The 20,887-nt window shown below is 37.5% G+C and overlaps 1 protein-coding gene across 1 annotated transcript in view; it reads left to right on the top strand.

The window, feature by feature from the left end:
- Window positions 1–20,887, top strand: part of Mgam (maltase-glucoamylase) — a 176,314-nt gene that overhangs the window by 41,017 nt on the left and 114,410 nt on the right. Inside the window, exons 21-33 of the mRNA XM_077795894.1 lie at window positions 805–893; window positions 3,108–3,157; window positions 3,580–3,747; window positions 6,518–6,670; window positions 7,006–7,206; window positions 10,623–10,777; window positions 12,531–12,699; window positions 12,952–13,048; window positions 13,860–13,972; window positions 15,493–15,618; window positions 16,732–16,860; window positions 17,119–17,229; window positions 17,520–17,582. Coding sequence (XP_077652020.1) covers window positions 805–893; window positions 3,108–3,157; window positions 3,580–3,747; window positions 6,518–6,670; window positions 7,006–7,206; window positions 10,623–10,777; window positions 12,531–12,699; window positions 12,952–13,048; window positions 13,860–13,972; window positions 15,493–15,618; window positions 16,732–16,860; window positions 17,119–17,229; window positions 17,520–17,582 — 1,624 coding nt within the window. The remainder of the gene's footprint in view (window positions 1–804; window positions 894–3,107; window positions 3,158–3,579; window positions 3,748–6,517; window positions 6,671–7,005; window positions 7,207–10,622; window positions 10,778–12,530; window positions 12,700–12,951; window positions 13,049–13,859; window positions 13,973–15,492; window positions 15,619–16,731; window positions 16,861–17,118; window positions 17,230–17,519; window positions 17,583–20,887) is intronic.

Genomic DNA, 20,887 nt, shown 5'->3' with positions numbered 1-20,887 from the left:
CTCCTAGATTAGCAGTGACATCCAATACTTGCACTGTGAATGAAAGCAGGTGATTTTGTTGGTCACAGAACCTGACTTGTGCAGTGGAGGCTAACATGTGAAAGAGCACACAGGGAATATTAGGCCAGGGAAGCGTACCTGAGACACTGAAAACCAGGATGGAGTACAGAGGTGTGGCAACATGAGGAGATACCCAAAGAAATGCTTTCTTTCTTCCCCTTTCTCTATATCCAGAACTTGCACCATTCTTTGAGCATTATTTTGTGTTTCCTGTTCTAAATTATAAGGCAGATAATTGGAATGTTTTGTTTTTCACCCCAAACAAAATAATAGTAAGTAATCAAATAAAGGAAGTTTCCATGATGTAAATGGACATTGTTGTGTGTTTTTGCTTCCTGAGTAAAAAAGGCCCTTAGGTGGGGAAGAGTTTCTCTCTCTCACATCTGATGGCACTTCTGTAGGTTTCATCTCTAAAATGACCTGACTGTATCATTATTGTCTAGAATTTCTTTTTCTCTAGTAATTTGTATCTAAGTAATAGTTGCAGTCACTGGTTTTATTATAGCTATTGCAGTGATTCTGATGCTTAAATTATTGCCTCCCACATGGATGTTTAATTATAATGTTTGAGGTACCTCTATCTTCTGTGACAGAAAGAATCACCTTCTAATTTGTCCTTTGTTTCAGAGGAAAGCAGGGCCATCTATTGCTAGTAACTTTTATTATTTGAAATTTGTAGAAACAAATCAGCAAATTTTTTTGTGTCCTGATCTTTTTGTCTTACCTAGTTCTTATTTCCCACAGTCGACGGAACCCTCTTGGTCTCATTATTGCCCTGGATGAGAACAAAGAAGCAACAGGAAAACTTTTCTGGGATGACGGGGAAACCAAAGGTGAGTCTCTTATGAGAATGTGCAATTTCCATTCCTACATCTTTGACTCATGGCCCCTACTCCTGCTGGTCATTCTAGTAGGGGGAGAGGGACTTGAATCACAAGGCATAGTAAGAAAAGTCACTTGTTCATGATCTTCCTGTAATTTATCGGTAATATAAAAACCCTCTATAAACAAATGTTGATGATATTGAAAACATACTTCTGTCAATGTGGCAGCAAAAATATACATGTCAACTGTATATATATCTTGCTGTGTTTTTAACAGTATTATTCCTCACACTATGCTAAAAATTTGGGGGGTGGTAGCTTAGGACCTAGATTCCATGAGGCATATGACTTGAAAGTACTTGGAAAGAAATCTCTTCAAGGCTATAATGGGAAGAAGAAGGAAAATCAGCAGTTTGGCCTTGGAGACTTGTTCACAATTTTCTTAACTTTGAGATGTAGCTTTAAAAAAATTCTTTTTATTTATTTTATTTAAAAACACTTAATCAGCAAATAAGATTGAACATACTGAAGATGAACAATATATTCATGTACACGTATGTATTTTACATATATATGTATACACATATATGTGCACACACACAAACACACACACTCACACATTGTGTAATGATGATCACAATAAAATTACTTAACATATTACCACCCATGCTGTACATTTTTTCTTCCTGGAACTTGTTCTTTTAGTTAAATGTTTCTACCCTTTGACCTACATCTTTCTATTTTCCTCCTCCCTTGCCCCTGGCAAATTCTGTTTTACCCTCTGCTTCTGAATTCAACTTATTTTAATTCTACATACAAATAAGATCATCCTAACTTATTTCTTTTATTATGATATACTTCAGGTTCACACATATTGACACAAAAAGCAGGACTTCCTTCTTTTTAATGTCTGAATAGCACTCCTTTGAAAAATTAAATAATTATATATATGTATGTATATGTACACACACATACAGATATATACTCAGATATATATATATATATATATACACATACATATATACACCACTATGTATATATTACAATTTCTTTATTCATTTGTCTATTGATCGATACATTGCTTCCTTATTTTGGCTATTATGAAAAATGGATTAAAGTTCTGAAACCACAAGTATTCTAGGAGAAAACATAGGGGAAAAGTTCTTTGACATTGGTCTTACAAGTGTTTTTTTTTAAAATATGACAATGAAAGCAAAGATAACAACAGCAAAAATATAGATGTGGCAGTAAATCAAAGATTTGCAAGGCCAAAAAACAACAGAATTAAAAGAAGAAAACCCACAGAATAGGAAAAATTATGTGAAAACTATGTACCTGATAAAACATTAATATAAAAATCTCCTGCACTCAATAGGAAGAAAATAAATAACCTGATTTAAAAATAGGAGCTGTGAGCATGTATGAATATATCATAATACATTCTGATTTTATATATAACTATAACATACCAACTAAAATAAATAAATAGAAGGAAGACTAATAGAGTAGAGTAGGGGGACCAGGGAGAGGAAGGAGGGGAAGAAAAGAGGAGGTACTGGGATTGAAATGCAGCAAACTGTATTGTATGAATTTATGAATATATCAAAATGAATCCTACTGTTACATTTAACTGTAATGCACTAATAAAACAGAAGTAATAAAAATAAGATAAGGATTTGATTAGATATTTTTACATAAAGGATGCACAGTTGGTCAACCTTATAAGCAGAGAAATGCAAGTAGAAAATCACAGTATCACTTCAGACCTGTTAGAATGTTTGCTATGAAAAAGATAAGATATAAGTGTTGGAGGGGACTTGAAGAAAATGGAAAGAATCCTTACACACTGTTGGTGGAATTGTAAATTGGTACATCCATTATGAAAAACAGAAATTCCTCAAAATATTAACAACAGAACTACTGTATGATCCAACAATCCTATTTCTGGGTATATGTTCAAGAGAAATGAAATCGGTATGTCAAAGAGATATGTTCATACCCATGTTCACTGCAGCATTATTCATAAAAACTAAAATAAAGAAACAGCATAAGTGTCCACTGATAGATTAATGAATAAACAAGATGTGGCATTTACAAACCACAGAATATTATTCAGTTGTAAAAAGGTAAGACATCTTATCATTTGTGGCATCAATAATTAGCTTAAAAGAGATTGTATCTTTGGTAGCAGTCCAGTCTGACTTGTCTCTTTTCTGCTTTTAGATACTGTGGCCAATAAAATGTATCTTTTATGTGAATTTTCTGCCACCCAAGTGAGTATATTTTTATGAGTCTTAGGTGTAGGCTCTTGTCTACTATTAGCACAAATGTGTAATTTTATTTTTAACTTCATTTGCATTGATGACCACAGGGTGAATACATTTCTAGGCATACCTTAACTACCAATAATTGCATTATAAATATTATCAAAAGAAGGCAATACTATTGATAAATCAAAGCAGCTTTTTTTTTTTAATAATGTTTCCCAAAATGGTTGTGTGTGTGTGTTCCTGAAGTCTCCCTTCCCACAGATTTTATTAAAGTGTTTGTGGTCATTGAGCATGCATTAGTAGAGACAGCTAAGGACATTCAGAGCAGTGGGGAGCTTCTGGCTAGGATGGAGTATTTGAGTGGCTGGGGAATCTGTGTTTTAGAGGCACAGCTTTGGGCTTCATTGTGCTATTTTGACTTTCAGAACCGCCTGGATGTGAAGATTTCACAAGCAACCTACAAGGACCCCAATAATTTAGCATTTCAGCAGATTAAAATCTTTGGGACACAGAAACCCAACAACGTTACAGTGAAACACAATGGTGTCCTTAGTCAGACTGCTCCCAAGGTCACATATGATGCTCAGCTGAAGGTAAAAATCCATTTGTTGAAGTTGTTTTTCCAGAATTCTTCATAGTATCTTGGTTTTCCTTCTTGCCAAGGTTGTGTGGATTCCTAAAGGACCAGAGCAATGTGTGGAGCCCGTGGTGGGGAAATCAGAGGGCTGGGAACAGAAGTGCTGATGAGGTGGTGGGCAGAGCTATTAAGGACAGGGAGGCGATATGTTCTTTAATGATCCCGTTTTTTCCCGGCCCCTCAGTGTTCTCCTCTGTTTCACTGGCATCACTTTCAAAGATAAAGTTATAGTGGACACAAAGAGAGCAGAGTTAGAACAGGTCAGAGGAAATGGGAAAGAGGAAGCTGATGTCTGGTGCTGAAAGGTAAAGGTGGGAGGAAGGAGTCCCATGCATTCAATATTGAAATTACCACTTTTAAAAAACTTTATAGAGATGAGATGAGTAGAATCTCCCTCCAATACATATATTCTCATAACCACTTGAAGACTAGGTCTTTGATGATCCTATCCGATGACTGATTCTTTGGTTAAATGATAATAATAAAATAATTTCTCATCATTTGACCTGGCCATCCTGTGCATCCTGTAATTATTTCCTCTGATGCCTAGTGTTATGATGAATGCTTTCTCCAAATGGTCCTGACCATGGGGACTGGCAGGTGCTTCTGGCATTAAAGCTGCTGGGTAAACATGGTTTGTGAGGACCTTCCAAATTTGGGGTAATAAATAAAATTAGATTCTACTATCATGACATATTGATGGCATTTGACATTGGTCCTGACAACACTTATTGAGCATGCAAACATTATGAAGTTAGAAGTAAATAGTATATCATTTATGTATACAACAAAGTGGAAGTCATATAAAGGATGTATATGTGAAGATAGGCTCACTCTATGTTTGCCAAATAACCTTGTTAACATAAAACAGAAGAAAAATTTTCTTGAATGTGGGTGGTAAGAAGACATAATTTATACACAAGAAATAATTGGGAAGGGGCTTGGCAACCTAAATGAACTTAGGACAAATTTTATCTGATATCTTAATTCATGTTCAAAGCTTACTGCAATAGTTGAGTCCAGTGCTGGATCTTGAAAAATGTTGTATCCTATAGGGATTCATCAATTGCAAATGACAGAGCACAAAAAATTGTAACAAATTGAAATTTTCCCCATTTGCAACTAGTAGTTTAGAAGGTGGACCATTGCTGGCATTGGTTCAGTGGCTCAAGTTTGTCACAATTGAGGTCTTGTTTTTTCTTGGGACTGGAAGTGATTGCTGAGTTCTAGTTACTATGTACTGATGGTGGGACAAATTAGGGTAAAAATGGAGAACAAAGAGAAGATATAAGGTAAAGTGGAAGTCCTGTAAATCAAAAGAAAGAGCCCCCTAACTAGAAACTTTCAGTGAACTTGAACTTACTATTTTATAACCATCACTATGTTACATTGATCCTTCTCTTGGGAACTTATGATTTCTATACTGAAACAGAAAAAAGGGACTATTTTATATAAGGAAAGCAAGTAGCAGTGTATTCCACAAATGGCCATCATTTTTCTAGAAAGAACATTTTCCTAGTTATCACAAGTTGAGATAGCAGATAAGGCAATTCAAGACAGTAAATATTCCTCAATTATCAGTCTGTAAATTTTGTGTAACTCGGGCTGGGGGTGTGGCTCAAGCGGTAGCGCGCTCGCCTGGCATGCGTGCGGCCCAGGTTCAATCCTCAGCACCACATACCAACAAAGATGTTATGTCCGCTAAAAACTAAAAAATAAATATTTAAAAACTCTCTCTCTCTCTCTCTCTCTCAAAAAAAAATGTGTAACTCGCGTAGCTTGTCTTCACTTTTGGAAGGACCTAAATTTAGATAGAAGGAAATGCCTGTGATTTTAGAGAGACTGAAGTGCCAAAGTGAGAAGATCATTTCATTAAATTCTCTCATACAGTCTTATAAGTGATCTTTAAATCTAGGCATTCTTCCAAGTGGAGTTGAAGTTAGGATTAGAAGTACAGGGATATTTGAGATGATTTGAATTGGGAGACTGGAAAAATATGATAATCTTTAAAATGTGATCATATTGTTCTAGACAAATGAGAAAAACAACATTAACTATAGAAAGTGCTATTTAAAAATAAGATGAAAATGTAAGAAAAACATAGAAATGTTAAATATTTTACATGAAAATTGTGATCCCCCCCCCATTTCAAATTTTGGACATCTGGGTTGGAGAAATGAAGAGACTGGAATGTTAGCAATTAAAAAAATGCAATGATTTTCCCAACTCACCAATTTTGCAGTTGTTACAGCTGAGATCCAAAGAATGGAAATAATTCATTGAAGATCCCAATGAAGAATGGGAATGAAAGTCTGGGCCATATGATTCATATTGCTTTGTTCTTTCTAAACCTCTAGTCCAATGGGGAATACTGGTTTGGGGAGTGGAGAGCAAGAGATAAAGGCAATTTGGCAATACCAGAAGAAATCCAGTGATGAAACCCAGAAGGGGAAGAGAACTCAGGGAATGAAAGAAAGCGGTGTTTTATTTGATCTTATTCTTTCCATAATATAATGCACAGGATTGTGATAGAGTAGTGATATTTGCCATATTGCTACTAAATATTTTCCTTTCATTTATATAGCTCTTTCCATATGAATTATATTCAAATGTTACTTGGATTGTTGAAAGTCTGGTCTAGTACTGATATGTGTTGCTAAAAATATTTAAATCTTGCCAGGCCTTTGTTCTGAGGATATTTCTTTGTGTGTTTTCCACTGCTTCAGGTTGCCATCATCACAGAGATCAGTCTTGTGCTGGGAGAGGAATACACAGTGGAGTGGAACACAATCATCAGAGATGAAGAAAAAATAGACTGCTACCCTGATGAGCACGGTGCTTCTGAAGCAAACTGCATTGCCCGAGGCTGTGCCTGGGAGGTAACCTCACTGAGGTGTTGATGGACACCCAGATCTTTAACCTTAGGCAGCAATTTCTTGAGCATAGCCCTAGTACCCAGGTGCCTACTTCAATTCCATAGAAACAGGGCTTCCAAGGAACCTGTTCTGTGTATGAAGATTAGGTGTGGATTGGAGTGGTGTATTTTTAATATTTTGCTTTGTGTCTAGAAATTTACTTTTTGTCAATACCTTATTATATGTACATGAAAGAGTGATGTGTTGGCTCCATCTCATACAGATTGCCATCTCTAATTATTTCTATTTGACAACTCTAGGACCACCTGTTGATCTACAGTCTCAACTTTCCTTTCCAGGAATCCAGTTCTGTTGGAGTCCCTCATTGTTATTTTGTCAATGATCTGTACTCTGTGAGCAATGTCCAGTACAACTCCCATGGGGCCACGGCTGACATCTCCTTAAAGCCTTCTGTTTATGCCAACAACTTCCCCTCCACACCTGTGAATCCCCTTCACCTGCAGGTGACCTACCATAAGGATGAAATGCTGCAATTTAAGGTAAACATGGTACTTGTATCAGGTCCTGAGTAGGCCCTTTTTAGTATCATTACATTTTTTTGGTCCATAGTAATGATATACACAAAAAAACATAATTTTATCAATTCTATTCCTTTTTCTGAGTTAAGTTTACAGAGTCCTAATTTAGGATTACTCTTTTAAGTTTCATTCCATAGTAAACAAGATAATTATACTGTTAAAAATGCAATGAGAACTCATTGATAGACCAGTTTAACCTGTTCTAGTTTTCATTTAGAAAATGTTTGGGGCTACTCTCCGGACAATAGTTGGACAGACCAGACATTGAGAGAGAGCTTTTAAGGTTTCCAGTTGCTTGGGTTGGGGTGGGGATTGAGCTTTGACTAGTAGAGGACAAGAGAAAGAGAAGAATAGATATCTTTGATACTGAAAGTGGGGTTACTGATAAGGGAGAGGAAATCTTGGACAATGTTTACCATCTTCTTTTTCACATCTGTGTGAGTGTTGTGACATTAACTGAAGTAAGGATTTCTGAAAAGGTTTATACTTGGACCATATAAGACCACACAAAGTGATAAGTTATTTTTTTGGGTACTAGATTTGAGGTATCTGTGAAATAAGTACTGAAGTACAGTAATTTTTCCCCCTTATATGGGGAGAAACTAGTTGTTGTTATGTCAATTTCTCTATTAAACTTTAACCTTCTGGAGAGCTGGAATTTGGAATTTACTCCTGGTGCTTCTAAAATCTAACAAAGAAGCTCATGGATAGTAATCATTGACAAGTTTGTTGAGAGAATAAACAAAGGGATCATACCAATGTGCTGGGCCTAAAAGGTTTTGCACAATCTGAGATTAATTTAGAGTCTGAGTTCTTTTACATTTTCTAATTCAGGGAAGATGTTCTTTTTTTTTTTTTTTTTTTTTTTTTTTTTTTTTTTTAACCAGAGATTGGACTCGGGGGCACACAACCACTAAGCCACCTCCCCAGCCCTATTTTGTATTTTATTTAGAGACAGGGACTCACTGAGTTGCTTAGCTCCTTGCTTTTTGCTGAGGCTGGTTTTGAATTTGTGATCATCCTGTCTCAGCCTCCCAAGTCACTGGGATTTCAGGCATGCGCCACCACACCCAGCATGATGCTCTTTTTGTTTGTGTCCTCACCATAGGGTTAGCCTGTAGAAGGTTCATAATGGGTCAAAATAAATGAACTTGCTCATGTTCTAGGCTTTAGTTGTGCCTACCCCACCTCTCAACCATGCAGTAACTCTGTCCAACATATTTGCATCATTTTCAGTTCATTTTAATACTCTGTGGTTTGTGTTTGTTGTTGCTTTATTGTCCTACATATTTTGTTGGTTCATTATAGTTGTACATAATGGTGGGAGTATTTGTCACATATTTGTACAGTCACACAATATAACAATAAATTTGATCAATATCACTCTCCAGAACTTCCCCTTCCCTCCCTTCCTCCTACCCCTCAACCATTTTTCTCCATTCTACTGATTGCCTTGTGATTTTCATGAGACTCTGCTATAACTTTCTCGTCCTTTTTCCGCTCTAGCTTCCGTATATGAGAGAAAACATACTACCCTTGCTCTTCAGAGTTTGACTTATTTAACTTAATACAATGTTCTCATGTTTCATCCATTTTCATGACAATGATGTAATTTCATTTTTCTTTGTGACTGAGTAAAGTCCATTGTGTATATGTACCATATTTTCTTTATCCATTCATCCATTGATGGCCATGTAATCTGGTTCCATAGTTTGGCTATTGTGAATTGTGCTTTTTTTTTTTACATGTGTATGTATGATTCACTATAAGATTAAAGTATGATAACATTGATTCTTCAGGATAATTACCAAGGAAGTTTTATAGATGGGTCATATGGTAATTACATGCCTTGCCTTTCCTAGTTTCTTCAGTGTTTTTTTTTTTTTTTAAATCATTAATGGATACTGTATTTTGTTGAAAGTTTTCTCTGCATCTGTTTTGATGACCTAGTGATTTTTTGTCCTTAATTCTATTTATGTGATATGTTACATTTATTGATTTGTGTATGTAAACCATCCTTGTATCTCTGAGATTAAACTAATTTGGTCAAGATGTACAATTTTCTGAAGATGTTGAATATAATTGGCTAATAATATTTTCTTAAGCATTTTTGCACCCAAGCGATATTGGGATCATAGTTTTCTTTCCTTGATGTGTCCTTACCTGGTTTTGGATGAGTAGGAGAATAGCATCATAGAATGACATTGCAAGTATTTCATCCCTTTTTATTTCATGATATAATTTGAAGAGCATTGAGATTGGGTCTTTAAAGTCTGGTAGCTGACAATCCATCTGTTACTAGACTTTTCTTTGAAGGCATCTTATTACTGCTTCTATCCCATTACTAGTTATTGGTCTGTATAAGTTTTCTATGTCTTGATTCAATTTTGGCAGATCATAAGTGTCTAAAAATGTATCGATTTCTTCTAGGTTTTTCAATTATTTCCAATTAGAATGTAAATTTTCCAAAATAATAACCTTACAAAATTCAGGTCATTTCTTTAGTGTCTAATATGATATCATACTAGGATATATTTATCCTAGGCACTCACTGCATCAATTTGTATATCATTTCTGCAATTGTCTGTTTATTTTTATCAAAAAGAATTCCTGGGGGCTGGGGTTGTGGCTCAGTGGTATAATGCTTGCCTAGCATGTAGGGCACTGTGTTCAATCCTCAGCACCACATAAAAAATAAGTGAATAAAATAAAAGTATTGTATCCATTAACAACGTAAAAAAACAAAAAAGAGTTCCTGTATTTGGGAGGAAACAATTCTGAAAAAATTTCAGGAAATCACATCCCCTTAGATATTCACACACAAAAATAATTCAGAAATCATTCTTAAATACAGCTCTGATTTTGGAATAATTTTCAAGTAGATGCCAAAGTCAAAGGAACCAGAGAGTGTAATGGAAGCCTTAACAATGAATATGACAGACTCAGAGTAAATTTTAAATCTGACTTTGTTCTTTTATGTATTAAGTCAATCTCAGTTATCTTAAACTTAAAGAAGTCATGAAGGATAACATCCAGACACATTGTCCAAGATGTCATGGTTCTGCTAAGGGGGTGGATTTAAAGAGTAGAATTCTTGCCTAAATTATATTTAACCAGATAATTATTTTACACACTTATGGTGTTAATTGTGATATGTGATCCATATATACATTCTGTAAATTCATCAATTCAGAATTAGCAGGTCATGCATCAATCAAACATCTGTCATTTGTGTGTGATGAGAACATTGAGTATCCTTTCCTCTAGTTATTTTGAATTACATGATACAATATTGTTATCACTCTCTGTATAATAGAATACCAAAGCTCATTCCTCCTATCTGTATCCTTACCTAAAATTGATTTCCTCTGGCCTAGATTTATGATCCCAACAATAGTCGGTATGAAGTCCCAGTCCCCCTGAACATTCCCAGGGCTCCATCCAGCACTTCCGAGAATCGACTCTATGATGTCCTCATTAAGGAGAATCCATTTGGGATTGAAATTCGCCGGAAGAGTACAGGCACTGTAATGTAAGTGGCTCCTCTTTTGATTTACAGTTGTTGGGTACCTGTCTATTCCTTTCCAGGTCCAATGGCTCTAAACCTCACATTGCCATTTTTCAAGATCCATACATAAATTATTTTCTTCAGCTCTGTTCTTATGGGAATTGTTTTGTAGCTACTGTTTTAGATATTGTGTTTATAGATAGATGAATTCTCTGGCCTAATTACAATGAAAATAATTTATATGACAACATTAAAAGGAAATTGAGACAGTGAAAACTGTAGAAAAAGTGGTGCAGGATAATCAAGAGTTATAATGATGCTATTGCTTTTGATACCATCAAGTTAGTTCTCTCATTAAGGAATTGACATTTGAGAAAAAGACATAGAAGACAAGAAAGAACCTCCCATATGGATCTTTGAGAGAAGGGAAAGAATGTTTCTCATGGAGGGAATAGGAAGAGCAGGAACAATGAAACAGGAGGTAACTTGAATAGTGAAGGGAATAAACCAGTCCACAGTAGTAAGAAAGGAAGTGAGTGGTAGGAGATGAAACTGGGATTTTAGGTGGGTTGGATCAGATGTAGCCTGGAAGGCTTCATGGGGTGTTTTCTTTTTTTTTTTTTTTCCTCTTTCTTTTTTTTTTTTTTTTTGTTTGTTTCTTTTTTTTTTTTATTGTTGGTCGTTCAAAACATTACATAGTTCCTCATACATCATATTTCACAGTTTGATTCAAATGAGTTATGAACTCCCAATTTTATCCCGTATACAGATTGCTGTATCACATCAGTTACCCTTCCATTGATTGACATATTGCCTTTCTAGTGTCTGATGTATTCTGCTGTCTGTCCTATTCTCTACTATCCCCCCTCCCCTCCCCTCCCCTCCCCTCCCCTTTTCTCTCTCTACCCCTTCTACTGTAAATCACTTCTTCCATTTGAATTATCTTGTCTTACCCCTCCTTTCCTCTTATATGTCATTTTGTATAACCCTGAGGATCGCCTTCCATTTCCATGCGATTCCAAATCATGGGGTGTTTTCATGGGAAGACACTGAAGGGCTTAAACAGGTTGGTGAAATGACACAATATACTCTTAAACATATCATTCCGGATTCCTGCAGGAAGTTGTGTGGAGTGGTAGTAGGTGAGATGGTAAGACATGACTGAATTTGGTTTCTTGGTAGGAGAACTGAAAGAAGGGTGTGTAAGAAGGAACAAGAATATGAAGGGCCACTGCTGGGGTTACTGCAAGGATATCTGTGATTAATCCAGACAGACTTTGTGTTGAGTTGGGAGATGAATGGATTCTCAGTTGTGGGAGAATCAAAGTTTCCAATGTCCTTGAAAAGTCAGAGTTTTAGTGAAATAATCCACCCTCCAAAACCAAAGGCTGAATGTTTTCTCTAACAATCGGATGCTGATCCATAATGCGGGGAGGTAGGGACGAATGAAGGAACTTTGGATTGTGCAGAGGTGAGTGAGGGGATGGGATTGGGTGTGGGTTTGGGCAGAACAGTGGAATGAGACGGACAGTTTTATCCTATATACATGTATGATTACACTGCCAGTGTGTTCTGCACCATGTACAGCCAGAGGAAAGAGAAGTTGTGCTCTATTTGTGTACAATGTGTCAAAATGCATTCTACTATCATGTATTATAAGTAGTTAGAACAAATTAAAAATAAAAAATAATTAAAGAAAAAGAAAATTAACATTTGGAAGGCAATAGGCAAGGTGATTTTCTTTTCTGAATGTACCCTTTTTGTGTGTGTGTTGCAGTTGGGACTCTCAGCTCCTTGGCTTCACCTTCAATGACATGTTCATCCGCATCTCCACCCGCCTGCCCTCCAAGTACATCTATGGCTTTGGGGAAAATGAGCACACAGCCTTCAGGAGAGACTTGAACTGGCACACGTGGGGCATGTTTTCCAGAGATGAACCCCCTGGGGTAAGCAGAGAGTACTCTGGAACAGTACTCTGCCTCTTTCTTCCCATATCATGATCACCTTGTGCTACATGAAACCAGACTCAACTTAGATTTTTAAAATTCTTTTTGGGTCATTTTTCATGTGTGTTTCTTATGTATTTAACTCATGTCAGAGAAAAGATCAGATTCATTTAGTGAACAAATTTTTCTTGAGTTACGTTCTCAGGCACAATGACTTCTAACCTCCTTTGATTTCTCCCCTGTGACTCTCAGTACAAGAAGAATTCCTATGGCGTCCACCCCTACTACATGGGACTAGAGGAGGATGGCAGTGCCCATGGAGTTCTCCTGCTGAACAGCAATGCCATGGGTAGGATGATGCCAGCGCTCCTCTTAGTTTGTATTCAAATCAATTATCTGTGTAACTGTAGAATTTATTTGACCTATGAGCATCCTGATGTCAAAAGTAGTATCTTGAGGGTGGCAGTTTCTTTTTATGTTAAATTTGGTCCATGCGACAACAAGTTTAAATCCAATTCTTGTTTTGGCAACACTCACCTAAGAAGGATATCAATCCTAATTGAATCCCGTATATCCTGAAGGTCAGTTGGTGATAACCAGATACATTATTTAAATTAATTATTAAGCTATGAGTCAGAAAACTCATTTGGTGACTATGAATATGGGAAGAAAATATTTTGAATATAGGGAACAGGAGAAAAATCAGGAGTCTGGGAAAATGAAATGTGTGTAAAATCTGGTGAAATCTGAATAGGCTCCATGCCTGAGTTAATATTTTCTTAATTTCAGTTTTCTGCTTCTATAGCCTATAATGGTTATGTGAGCATTGTCATTGGGGGAAGCTGGGTGACATATACTTGGAAACTCTTAGCATTAATTTTCAAACTTTTTGTGAGTTTTAAGTGATCAAGTCAGTATAACAATTTTAAAACAACATAATAAGTAAACATCATAAAGTAATAAGATATACCAAAGGAAAACAGGCAGAGATGGGACCCTGGAACCCTGTAATCTTTTAATGAACTTCTACAATACTGGGTGGGTAATACTTCTCTTAATACTCTATAAGGCAAGAGATAAAACATATAGATTTTAGAGGTAATTCCTCGCCCTCAAGGTTTCCATCTTGGTTGTCATTTGTCACTTTCCTATCTTTTCAGATGTGACATTCCAGCCTACGCCTGCCCTCACATACCGCACCACAGGGGGAATTCTGGACTTTTATATGTTCTTGGGGCCAACTCCAGAGCTTGTCACCCAGCAGTACACTGAGGTAGGAGGGAATTCATTTGGTAATCATATATTTGTGCAGCACATCCTAAATATTCTAAAACCTGTATTCATTAGTATAACACTATGTGATTACTAGAATTGTTGGTGTATCTTAGAGACAGGCAGGTTACAGATTCAGGACAAATGAAAACTTTCCAATACTTCTTATATTCATAACCTAAAAATTTCAGTGTATCAGGAGTAGACATGGTAAAAGTGGCATGCTGAGTAAAGTGGGAGACGGAGATGCTGGTGGATTGATAAACAGATGAAGGATTGCAATGTTGGTAGTTGAAAAAGAGATTGTGGGTACAGCTCTTGTGATGATGGACAAGATGGTATGGGGACTGTGGTGGTAATCATGTTTATGAAAATGGTGGAAGGCTGATGAAGGTAATGGTGATGGTAATTGTGGTAGTGTGGGTGATGGTAGATCTGTTGATGTGACACTGATGGTGGTATTGTAGGTGGTGATATTGGTAGTGATTATGATGGTGGTGGTAGTGGTTATGCCAGTGCAGTGATATGGCAGTGAAGGTAATGAGGGTAATGGTCACTGTTGAGGTGAGTTGTAATGGTGGTGGGTATAGTTTTGGTGGTAATGGTTAAGTGGTAGTCATGATGGAGAGGTGAAGATGGTGGTGGTGAATGTGGTGGGAATGATGTGATGATGGTGATAATTTGAGGCCTGATAGTTATGTTGGTGGTGATGGGTTGATGTTGATGGGGAATGGTGGTGACAGTGGCAGTTGTTGGGTAGAAAAACTTTAATATAATACTACAAGCTCTTACCTATTACTTACTACATATCAGAGCACTTTACATTTATTAACTCATTCAGTCTCATAAAAATGTTTTGAGACAAACACTAGTATTATCTTCAAGTTACAAGTAAAGAAACTGAAAACCTAAAATGTTTACTTAAATTTGAACAAGGTCACAGAATTAGCAGGACATAGAGCCTTTGTGCAAAACCAGGCATTTCCCCCATGGGTTCTATTCTTCTCAGCAATAACCTAGGTACTTCTAGGAATGAGAGCAAATTTAGATTTTTACAGTATTCTAGGAGAAGGATCTCCTTTCTAGCAAGCTTTCTCAAGGTGTCCCAGTGGTTTTGCATCTGCTAAGGTTCTCTTTCACTTTTAATTTGTTGATTTTCTAACTTAGAGTAGTATATTCTTATTATTTTGTGTATACTTTTAATGTGTCTGCTCTTATAAAGACTAAAATGAAGTAGAATGAATCTGACTTAATTTTCCTATGTACGTATATAAATGCACCACAGTGAATCTCCACATCATGTACAAACACAAGATTGGGAACCTATTTATAGGTATACTTCATGTTTGTATAAATATGTCAAAATATACTCTATTGTTGGGTATAACTAAAAAGAACAAATTAGAAAAAAAAAAACTAAAAAAAATCCATTGTTAGCAGACCTGGCAAAAGTTGTTACATCAGTAAATACGAAGATATATATATTTAAGACTAATCTGCTCTGCTCTGTCCATTTTCTAGGTGATTGGACGGCCTGTGATGGTACCTTATTGGTCCCTGGGTTTCCAGCTGTGTCGCTATGGATATGAGAATGACTCTGAGATCGCCAGCTTGTATGAGGAGATGGTGGCTGCCCAGATCCCTTATGTATGTCTGAGTCATGGTGCACTGGCTCTGTGATTTGTAGCTAACCCAGGCATCTCTGTGTTTGGATATACTTATTGGATTTTTTTTTTGAGATTTTGCAAAGATATAAAGTGCTTTTTGACATGATGCCACACTGAGCCTCATCTGAGCACAGTTATACAGAGGGGAGCCAAGGTCCATGTTATGGCACTTGCGACTATCAAAGGAGGTAGAGCAGACTCCAGGACATTTTCTGCTGTAGCGTGCTTCCTTGAATTGCTTTTACATGACTTGAAGACATTTATTCTGAAAGTCTATGGTTCCATAAGAATAAAACCTCCCTCGACAATAGTTTGCTTTAATTGAAAAACTTACCTCATTCTCAGATCATTGTGTATGTAGACGTGTCTTCAGTCCCATACCTTATTAGTGCTACAGTATAATGTGCCATAGCCTTAAATTAATCAATGTCTGAACATAGGGATCCTGGAGTAGATTCTAGAAGAAAGTCTGTGCTTCCCTTTAGGACAAGAGCTGTGCAATAGTATCAGCTTATCCTGTGGACCAATTTCATATTTAATTTTATTGGACTTCCTTTCCTATGGTATACAATTGTTCCATGAATGGAGAGGACATCACTTGATATATGCCATTTTAATGAAAAAACTGTGTGTGATTAACCCCATGATTATAGAGTTTAAAGCAATTACAAGTTTTTCTTTGGCTTGTTTGTAGTATATTTATAATTCCTTATTTTATTATTTTATTAGGTGTGGATTGTTATCATTACTTTTTCTGAACATGAACCATTGATAGTATGTCCAGCCCCTACAATCATTCCTATGTGGCTATTGACAAAACAATATTTCATCTGGTGATTTTATTTATCCTGACAACAATCCTTTCTGACAGGAATCATTATCCTAGTTTTGGCTGAGTAGGATTTTTTTTCTATGAGTGAAAACTTGAAAAATTAAATGATTTCTAAGGATCCATAAAGAAGAAGTGATGGAACAGGGATTTGCAAGGGTAAAAAGAAGCCATTTGAATTCACCATCAGGAGTGGGAGTGTTTCTCCTCTGGGAGCTGGAATTTCAGCACCAGCAGCCACTGTTTCCTTGTGTCCTCCCCCAGGATGTGCAGTACTCAGACATTGACTACATGGAGCGCCAACTGGACTTTACCCTCAGCCCCAAGTTTGCTGGGTTTCCAGCCCTGATCAATCGCATGAGGGCTGATGGGATGCGGGTCATCCTCATCCTGGTGAGTCCTTTTGTGCCTGTGTGGATGGAGTGTGTTGGGAGGAGGACTGGGCTTGGTGGAGAACCACTTTTCTTGTCCCTCTATCCATATGAAGAACAGAGAACTCCAAGTACAATAAGAAAAGTATATTTCCAGAGATTCCCAGGAACTTTAGAGGGTAGGTGGAAGCTAGGGACCTCCCAATGAAGAAGTTCTTTTTCTTTGTCCCTTGTCAATCTCTCTCTTTGTTTTGCCAACTGACTTGTGCTTTGCTTGCAGGACCCAGCCATTTCTGGCAATGAGACACAGCCCTACCCTGCCTTCACTCGGGGAGTGGAGGATGATGTCTTCATCAAATATCCAAATGGTGGAGGCATTGTCTGGGGAAAGGTATGATCTAAGTGGTGACTACTAGTCTCCATCGTGGGAGAGGGCCATAGTTTGTGTGTGTTTGTGTGTGTTTTACCCTTTTCTTGTGGATACTGAAGTCATTAGTTTCCATTTCTTAGTTAGTATTTATTGATATATTGAGGACTTTGTGGATTTCACTTTCATATTGATAAACCCTACATGATAATCAAAAGTTTTATTACTCTGTAGGGCTGTGGTTGACAGTCTTAGGTAATCCTACATAGGTAAATTGCCTAGTACATTGCTGTTAAATATTTTTCTTTCTGCAGGTGTGGCCTGATTACCCTGATATTGTTGTTAACAGCTCTCTAGACTGGGACAGTCAAGTGGAGGTAAAAGGCTCTTTGTGTTAGTTGGGCAGCTATACCCACTATACTGTACATGCCCTACTTATGAAATACATCCTGGGTGTCAGTGTATGCTGATGCCTTTACATATGGTATTCTTCCAGGTTGGGGAGAGTAGGTATTGCTATCTGTGGGATTTCTTACTCAAAAAGTTAAAATTATTACATTACATGGCTTTGGTCACACAATGTTCATTTCCAGTCCAGGCATGTCATATTTCAAAGGGCCATGGACTCTCCACTCCGTGAAACCTGAAGATGAGCTCTCTGTTTTTAGAATTAATATAATTCTTGAGATTGTCATTGCCTTGGGTATCCCTTGTAAATAGAATCTCCAACTTTTGTCTTAGTGATTGGGATTTTCCCTCTGCACATCTTTTTTTTTTTTATGGATGGTCTTCTTCCTCTTCACACTTATAATCTTGACCCCCACCTCCATCTTGCCTAGGATCTCTCCTCTCCTCTAACTTTTACCTCTAGGTTTCTAGCATTTAATTGAAAGTTTGACCCATCTTTGTAGTAGCTTCTTGCTTGTAATGGATCAAGGTGTCCCATGATTCCGACCTAGTTTCCTTTCAGCTTCAGAAGCATTTGTTGCTTGAACACCTACATGGTTTCCTACTTGTCCAGGGAGCCTTCAGCCTGATTGTGAGGTCAAGCTGTGTACCAACTCCGTCAGCCTGTTTATCATCAATTGCGTGCTACCTGGAACACGGCCCTCAGGGTAGGGTGGGAACTCATGTGGAGAGTTATTCTTCTGGACATCCTTACCGTATTTATCCCTTATTCCACAATAATTATTCTTTCTGGCCAGGCACTGTAGTAGGGAATGTGAAGTCTATGAACCTCCACAGAGGAGTTGGGAAGTCAAAGAAAAGCCCTGCTTCCCCAGGGCATCTTCAAGGGTTGAAGGAAAAATGAAGCAAGATTCTGTGTGGTTAGCAAAGAAGTATGAGTTTTAGTGTCTCAAAACTCTATCAAGATCATGGATTAAATTGCAGAAATATCAGCACTCTGGGAACAGAGCACAGCAGCTATGAAATATGGTGTTAGCCACTTAGCATTTCTGGACAAAGACCCCTTTGGGATCTTTTTCCAGGCAATATAAGATTCTAGCCAGTGGATGGATGTATAGGAGAAAGACTCCACTTCCCAAGGAAGGGAGGACTAGGGCCAAATATTCATGCCTTTTTAAGACTAGAAATTAGTTGTTCCTAGAGAGAAAGATCTACATTTAGATAGAACCATCATATTTTTATGAGCAAGGCCTCACGAATGGGATACCTTCACACAGCAGTAATAACAGACAATGCTGTGATCCAGTGGGGTAGAGTTACCTGGTGCTGGTCTCTGACATTCGGGACCCCGGGTGGTAGGTAGCAAAAGTCCTCTAGATGCAAAATGATAGACCCCAACCTGGGACCCCAAACTCCTTGGCTATTGGACTGTGCATCTGTACATGGTGGAGATAGATGTAGTAGAAGAAATAGAACCTGAACTTGGGTAAAGTGTGAAGATTAGAAAGAATGATTCAGACTCAATTTTTTTCCTACTCTCCATATCTATTATCTATAAATGAATTGATCAACCTGTCTATTCATTCATCTAATCATGTATTTAGTAACAATTCAAGGGAGAAAACCTAGTTGACTTTTATAGAGGGTCACTTGAAGTTTGGCCATCCAAGTACTTCATGTGGACAAACAACTGATCATGGCAGAGACATTATGAGACACGTATTCCCTGTCTCTAGATGTTTACATTGGTAGATGTGTGCTTTCATCAATTATAGGATTGGTTATTACCTTATGAATTCTATAGCTAGTCAGCCATTAGGCCATTCTAACTATGGTATCGAGGGGATTCAGAAGTCTGTGTGTCAGTGTGGGTTATCACAGCGCTATGGGAGCACCATGTGACATTTAGTGAGCAGTGACTATAGGTGCACATAACTCTGATAGCAGGGTATTCTTTACAAATAATTCTCTTGCCCCAAGTGCCAATTGTGCCTTTGATGAGAAACACTTCATTAGATAGCTCTGTCAGGAGACTGAACAAGTATAAAATTTATATGAGACCTGCATGGTGAGGCTGGCTATGTTGAGATTAGTCATGTCCAGGTCTGGCATTGCTGAGGGCAAATGATACAAACAGGAAAGCAAACAAACAAGCAAACAAATGGCCGAAAACCCATGGAATAGTAGATTTCTGGGTCAAAACTTGCATGTGTGATTCAGTAATTCTGGGAATTGAGTTAGGGTAGTATGCAGTGAACTGTATTAAGCCATCTTGGGCCATTCCTACATATGTGCACATCTCTGTGTGAAGATCAGGGAAAGTGAGGACAGAAGCAATACAAGGATTAAATTCGAGAATGGCAGAGAATATTTAGTGTATGGGCAAGGGTCATTCCAACAGCATGTAGTTAGGTTATTGAACTCTGCTTGGCATAACTGCCCTTATATCCCACATAGGATACAATTCTCAGCCAGGAACAACTGATCTTGGCCATTTTCTCTAATACCCACACCCCTCCCCTGTCATGGTTTCTGACATGACCATAGCTGGAACTCCTTTCAATCCCTGTGAGCCAGATCTGTGCATGCCAATCAATTTCCATATTTTTTGGTGTTCCTTTTTTGTCTTTTACCTAGAAACATGAGTTTCTACTTGCCTGTGTTGTATTGTGTATGAGAGCTGGAGTGCCCCTACATCAAGTTCTTTGTGTCATTGACTCTACCTCAACACCAGCATTATTGATCTCTTTGATTCCTATAATATACAAAGAGGCAGCAATTGTTTTGAGACACACCAAAGGCTATGATGTGCCCTAAGCAACAACATGGAGTACATAGACAGTCACTGATATTTGCTGCTGTGAGGTGTTTGAGCCCAGAAAATTTATTATCATTTTCTTATTTTTATGGTAGGTTCTAAGGTGTGTATTGTTGAGAATCTAGAAATCAATCAGAAGAATATAAGACAAGGTCATTTCTTCTGCAAAGTTTAAAGTCTTGTTCAGAAGTGATTCCTTAGATCCACTTTTCATGCTCAGATGAAGACATCGCTCTTTCTGTTTGAGCGAAGAAAAAGAGATTTATTAAAGCTTCCTCCTTAAGTTCTCCCATAGTATGTTACACACGACTGCAATGCACATGTGGTTCTGAAGCCACGGAAAACACTCATGCATGCCAGTCTAATGTCATGAAATGTAATCTCTCCGTTTCCCCATGTTCCCAGTGGAAATGACACAGTACCATGCCTCCAGTACGTTGCCTTCCCTCTAGTAGA

Source organism: Urocitellus parryii, chromosome 3, assembly GCF_045843805.1.
Source record: "Urocitellus parryii isolate mUroPar1 chromosome 3, mUroPar1.hap1, whole genome shotgun sequence".
Classification (NCBI taxonomy): Eukaryota; Metazoa; Chordata; class Mammalia; order Rodentia; family Sciuridae; genus Urocitellus; species Urocitellus parryii.
Note: the sequence above shows the minus strand (reverse complement) of the source record. Positions and strands in the feature narration are given on the sequence as shown.